At 50.3% G+C, this 6562-nt stretch overlaps 1 protein-coding gene across 1 annotated transcript in view; it reads left to right on the top strand.

Moving 5' to 3' along the window:
* Positions 1-5660: 5660 nt before the first annotated feature.
* Positions 5661-6562, top strand: part of SRRM4 (serine/arginine repetitive matrix 4) — a gene marked incomplete at both ends in the record, with an annotated part of 141949 nt that continues 141047 nt past the window's right edge. Inside the window, one exon of the mRNA XM_081288187.1 lies at positions 5661-5791. Coding sequence (XP_081144313.1) covers positions 5661-5791 — 131 coding nt within the window. The remainder of the gene's footprint in view (positions 5792-6562) is intronic.

The raw sequence follows: 6562 nt of genomic DNA, 5'->3' as shown, positions 1-6562 counted from the left end.
ATGTAAAAATGTGATGTGTAACCGATGTGATTCTGCAATCTGTATTTGGGGTAAAAATGGGAGTTCATAACCCACTTGAATCTAATGTATGAAATATGATATGTCAAGAGCTTTGTAATGTTGTGAACAACCAATAAAAAAGGGAATGTTTGATCAGTAAATATTTATGCAAATACTAACAAAAATCTGAAAAACTCTTAAAATCTGAAACACTCTTAAAAAACTCTTATAATCTGAAACGGTGAACTACAACATTTTTCCCCCTGTAAGTTGTTCATGTCAGGTCTCTCGGTCACAGTGATGCAAACCTCACTAAGACCCTTTATGACCCTTTGTTCCAATGTTATTTCGTGCTTTTGGGTGCCTAGATAACACCCAAAACCTTCTGCCAGGGGTACCACCAGGGTTCCAGGGCACATTGCTTTGAGAAACGACATCCCACTGTCGGCTTTTCAAATGTCGATGGTGGTTGTCTAATTCTATATTAAAAAGTGAAACGAGACTCAGAGTCTAATGTCATGGCGTGGAGTACGTTGTTCCATCTCCAGCTCCTTACTTCTGCCCCCCTTCTCTGGATGCACACACGCTTTTCCGACATGTGGTCTCTCTGCACACACTGGCCCTTTTCTTAATAAGCTGACGCCTTATTCTTGACCTCGGCTTAAATGCAACTAATCTCAGAGGGATTTGGCCTCTGTACACTCAGATTAATAAATTCCCCGGTTATCCAGATTCATTCACACCTTTTCTCCTTGGGGACATTTTTCTTTGTGATACTCCCCTGCTCCCGACTGGACTATAAGCTCTCTGGGAGCAGGACCTACTTTTGCCCCTGTCCAAGTACTAGGCCCAAGACATAGTTGCACGTCAATGAATGCCAATCTTGGACATAAAATGATATCATGGGCAATTGATAAAATGATGAAGAGGGCAGACTTTGCAAGACAGACTGGCTAGGTTCACATGTTGCCTCTACCTTCGACTAGCTGTGTATCCTTGGACAAGTTACTTCACCTTTCTGTGCATCTGTTTCCTTTTATGTAAAATGTGGTTACTAGTAATGGGATCTAAAGTGTAGGGGTTTTTTTGTGAGCGTTAAATAAGATAATATTTTTAAAGTAATTTGAACAATGCCTGGCACCAAGTACTATATAAAACTTTATGATTATAGTTATGTACAAGTACTCCTATGACACAGAGTATGTTATGTAGAATGTACATAGAGTGTACATAAAACTTAGTCCTTTTCTCTCATCAGATCGCAGTTAAATGACTATAAACATTATCAGTCAGCACAGTGTGTTATATTGTCATTTGTTTCTACAGTTATAAAATCTTGCCTTCTTGCCTGTAGACTGGTATAATATCAACATTAGTCTGCTATATTCTTTATATAGAATCTGCTTTTATTGAACTCCTACTGTGTTCCAATACTGTGTTCGACATGGGTGATCCAAATAAGGAGTAGACATATAAACTAAGCAACCCAGGAAGGAGGACACTGGTTCATCCATGTCAGTCCAGGGGCTTTGGAATTCTGGAAAAGGAATAGACTATGAATGTCAGAGGCAGGATTTAGTTTAGACCCAAAGTAGAACTTTCAAGAAGTGAGTTTCGGTCCACCCTGATTAGTACAATCATGTTTTTCTCCCCCAAATATTTGTATGAGGAATACAGAATCTCATCATTTGAATGGCTTCCTCTGATCCTGCTCAAAGGTAGAAAGACAGATTGTTCTCATTATCATATTTCCTGTAATCTCAGTAATTATTTGAATCTTTCACTGTTCACTGGACTTTTGGAAACAGGTACAGACTGTCAAGTTCCCTGAAGTCCCTTGAGACTGGTAGATAATGACTAACCTCATTATAGACAGAGAAGTCCTGGACACAGAGAGATTAAGGCATTTACCTGAGGTAACACAGTCATGTTCCTGAGTGGAACTTGAACTGTCTGCGGAGGAGACGTAGGTGTTTCTCTGAGCTGGAGCTGACACCTCTTTGGATCTCTAGAGGAAGAAAGCACAAGAATCTCTAGCTGCTGCTCTAGACTGCCTGGAGTTGAAAATCCTGGAATCACTTCTTTCCTTTTCTTTTTTAGATGAAGTGACACCCCAATTAGGTAAAGAAGCAGGATCTAGGCATGGATGGCAAATTGATTTTGTCTAGATGCTGACTCCAACCAATTAGTAATGGCTATCTAGAAGGCTGGGTTGAGAAGGATTCTGAGGTTAGGTCCCAGCAAGAGGGCTGCAATGAATTCTCCACACCTGTAGGGGGCAGCATTTGGAGGATTAAGCAGCAATTGTGCCACATATTACTTGTCTTTATCCATCCAGTACTGACAGGCCTCAGTTTATGGAGTAGGGTGGCTTGCACCCAGGAAAACAGAGAGCAAGGCCCCGAGGGACTGAGGCACAGAGGGTCCTACCGTGACAGACACAGGTGGTCATGGACCTGGAGGGTCTAGAGTTTGAGTTGTGTTGGAGAAATCAGGCCTAAAGACTAAGCGTGAAAATATGGGAAGGAGTCGACGGTTAGGCATGGGGACCCAGAGGTGAATCAGACTGTGAACTCCTCCAGGGAAGGGGCTCTCTGGTCTCTGGACCCTCAATATCCAGATCCCCAACCAAGATCCAAGGTGGGCCTCGATGAATGATTATTGAGCCCCACATATAGCCTGGCCTAAGATGCTAAGATTCCAACAGTGTTTGTCATAACAGCTACTATTTAATAGTCACTTGCCAAGAACGGGACACCGTGCTATGTCCTTTATGGGTGATATCTTCTTTAATCACAACGATCCTATAAAATGCCTCCATTTCACAGAGGGGGAAACTGAGGCAGAGCTGGGCTTCATACTCTACTTCTGTCTGACTCCCAGCTGCCACGCTCTCGGCCACTCGAAAAATCATTGGTGTCTTTAGGAAACCATGTTCCAGACCTCTGCTCCGAGGACTGTGTACTGTGTAGTCCCTTGAGTCCTCACAGTCTATTTAAACCTGTGATATTCAATCTCCATAGCTTCTTCGTGTTACTGATGAAGAAACTGAAGCACAGGAAAGTGAGTTTATTGCAGGAGACTTCCAACTCTAGAAGGCTCAACACCAAGGAGTACTTTGCCCGTTGGTATCGGATGGTTTTGCATGCCAGTGTCTAGTATCCCCTGGCCCCACCCCCAAGCAAAAGCAGAAACTGTCTTTTTAGTCCCTTTGATTTATTTATTTTAATTTTGAGACCCGGCCTATGTGGCTTAGAGGCTTGCTACGCTGTTGAGGCTGGCCTCGAACTTGGGATTCTCCTGCCTCAGCCTCCCGAGTTGTATTGGATTACAGGTGTGCAGCCACCTCCCTGGCTCCACTTCCTCATCTTTAAAAGCTCCCACTTGAGCTGCCTGCCGTGGGGTTCCGAGAAGGGAATGGTGTGCACCTGGGAGCTTTGACAACCCTCTAGGAATTAAGAACAGAAACACAGCTGGGAGAGGTTGATTGACTTCGTGGGAGGAGGATCCCACCTATCTCCTGCAAGTGACTCAGGGCAGACCCCCCCATTGTCATGACTAAGGATCGTTTTAAATATCCCAGGCTACTGAATTTAAAGTGACATCAACTGCAGGTGGAAAACAGGGCCTGAGGGCAATCGAGGAATGGGGGGTTTGCAGCATGGGGTGGGGATCAAGCGGGAGGCCAGGAGCGAACCTCCTCTTCACTCTCCGCCACCTCCAAGTATCTCAGCCCAACTGCACCACCAGGAAGCCGCTACCCACTAAAAAGGCCGTCAGTGCACCTCTAGCTGTCGACCAGAAGGGGTCACTGCAGAGCAGACTGCGCTCTGGGCACTCCTCATCAGCCCCACAAACAATACACACCGACCCAGACGTGTGTGTTCTTCCAGAGGGATACTCTTACTCCGGGGTTCTTGCTTCTCTTGTCCCCATCTTATCCTCTCTTCCTCTTAGTCTCATCCCCCTGTTTAGCTCCCGTTCCCTTTCAAATAATTTCTGAAGTTCACATTGGTGTCCCTGCCCTTTGCTCTGTCCCCACGGTTACCAGTATCAGCAAGAATCATAGGTTTGTTTCCGCTGTGGCCGGGACCGGGTGCCGGGTCCTCGGAGGCCTGTAAGACTCAACAAAGCCTGCCTCCAAGAGTTTCCAGCCCAGGGATGGGAGGGAGGAGAGATTCGAGAGAGTTGGGCTAAGGGGTCCCGCAAAGATCGCCTCTTTTAATAATAATAATAATAATAATAATAATAATAATAATAATAACAACAACAACAACAACCACCTAAGAAAGCAAGAAAAATTCAGCCCAGATCCTATGCGTCTGGAGTTTGAGATCCCAAAGCCGCACCATTTGCTGGGATTAGGTTGGAAGGGCGGGGGGGAGGGGTAGAAGATGGGGGAGGAGAACCCGAAAAGTTACTGTCCCCTTGGAGTCCCCAGACCCCGCCCCAAACTCTCCCCCTTTTGGCTCTTTCTTTTACAAAACGATCCCTTTTCCCCGAAAAGCGGCTGCTCCCCGAATTCCCCAGAAGTGGAAAGTGTGTGTGTGGGAGGGGTCCCCTTCCTTGGTAAGGCTTCCGCAGCGGGGACGTTGGGCAGGCTGGCTGAGAGGCACAAAGGAGATCCCCTTTGCCGCGCCCCAGGCACAGATGTAACGCTGCGCCCCTCTGCGGGTGGGGGCCGGCTCGGCAGATGGCGAGAAGCCGAATTGGTGACGAATTGTCCATTAAATGGCACTTTCTGGGTGGTGGAGATCTCGCGGCCCCCGGGCGCACAGAGGAACGCCAGGGACCCCCTTTGCGGGGCCTGGGCGGTCCCTCCCAGCAGCGAAGGGGGCAGGCTGGCCTGAGCGAATCGGTGAAGTTTTTCACTGGGCCCTTCAATAGGAGATCACTGCAAGACTTGGGAAGGGGCTGGGAAGGGAGGTGGCCGAGCCTCGGGGGTGCACAAGGAAAGTATGGTGTGTGGGGGGGGGGTAGGCCCACGATGATGGAGGAGGAGAAAGAGCCGGGAAGCAGGATTCCCTGCCTGGCTGAGCCCGGGGTGGGGGACAGCTTCTCAGTAGGGTCAGCGCTGCAACTCCGTGGCCGCGGGGCCTTGGTGACAGGCGCACGCCCCGCCCTTTCTCCTCGCAAGACCTGCGGGCTTTTGTTATGCAGATGGCGGCAGGAGGCTGAGCCAGAGGAGGAGGGGGTGGGTGGGAAGGCGGAGAGACAGGGAGAGAAGGGGGGGGGGGGAGGCAAGTGCAGCTCGCGCGACCAGCCTCCTCTTCCAACGTCACATTGTGCGAGAGACAAAACCCGGGCGCGCCGGAGCTCACACGCGCACGCACACCCGGACGACCCTGTCGCCTCTGCTCTCCCAGCGCTGCCGAGGAAGCCGGCCCTGCTGGCCCTTCCCGGGCTGCGCAGCCCTGCGAGCTGGGAGCGCAACCCAGAGCCAGCCCAGAAGGCGACGAAAGCCGGCGGACGAGCCCTCTGGCCCCGCTGCCCGTCCAGACCCGGGTGCCCCATCCCCCGCCCCGAACTCCGATCCTCCCACCCCACCCCTCTGGCTTTCCCGCGGACAGCGCCCGGAGCCGGCTGCGCCCCCGTTTGGAAGCCACGTTTCAGCACTTCGGACAGCGCCCGGGCGCCCCGCGGGCCCCTTGGGGTTGGCTATGGCGAGCGTTCAGCAGGGCGAGAAGCAGCTTTTTGAGAAGTTCTGGCGAGGAACCTTCAAAGCGGTGGCCACCCCGCGTCCCGAGAGCATCATTGTTGCTAGTATCACGGCCCGCAAGCCGCTGCCAAGGTAAGGACCTCGTTCTTCAGAGGGGAGACCCCGGCAGGTCCCCCTTTCTGGCCTGTGCCCCGGAGCGGTGAGGGGTGGATGCAGGCAGCTGGGCTGTCTCTTCCCGTCACTACTCGGTGTCTCCCGCTGGAACATGGGAACTAATTGTTTGTGTTGAGGAAGAAGCATGTGAGAGGGACGGGGATTCTTTGGAGACAGACGCTGCACGGACCCTATTGCTCCTATGCAAGAGATTTTTTGCTTTCTTAGGGTGGGCGGTGCGGCTGGGGTATGACTTGACTGAAAAACTTTTCTTGGTATCACAGAGCTCAGAGGGCAGGGGCCAAAGGAATGGTGGATAGGGGGTGAATGGGGAATGTTGGGCAAGGTGAGGGGTAAACTGGCTGGAACCCTGGGCAAAGGTAGCCGCACATTGCTGTCCTCAGCTCAGAAACCAGGGAGCTCTGAGCGTTTTGACAAAAATCCCATATGTTGTTCCCTCAAATACACCCAAAACAGCACCCTCCTCCACGCCTTTTGGGCCGCGGGTGCTGCTGCTGCCGCCACCAAATTCTCTCCTCTCCAGCATCCAAAACTGGGATTCTGAGCTCAGGGAGTCAGGGAGGAGTCTTCTGAAATCTTTTATTTGTTTTTTCAAAAAGACGCTGATTGCTTTGAACTCAGGGATGGTAGCAGATCCTGGAGTCTTGGAAAATAAAATAAAATGATCCAGGAGGAGAAAGGGGAAGAAATGAAAGGCAGAAAGAGGCAGAACAAGATGTGGGGTGAAGA

This window comes from Spermophilus citellus, assembly GCF_964194105.1.
Source record: "Spermophilus citellus genome assembly, chromosome: 3".
NCBI classification, from domain to species: Eukaryota; Metazoa; Chordata; class Mammalia; order Rodentia; family Sciuridae; genus Spermophilus; species Spermophilus citellus.
The sequence above is the reverse complement of the archived record's forward strand: the minus strand, read 5'-3'. Positions and strand labels throughout refer to the sequence as shown.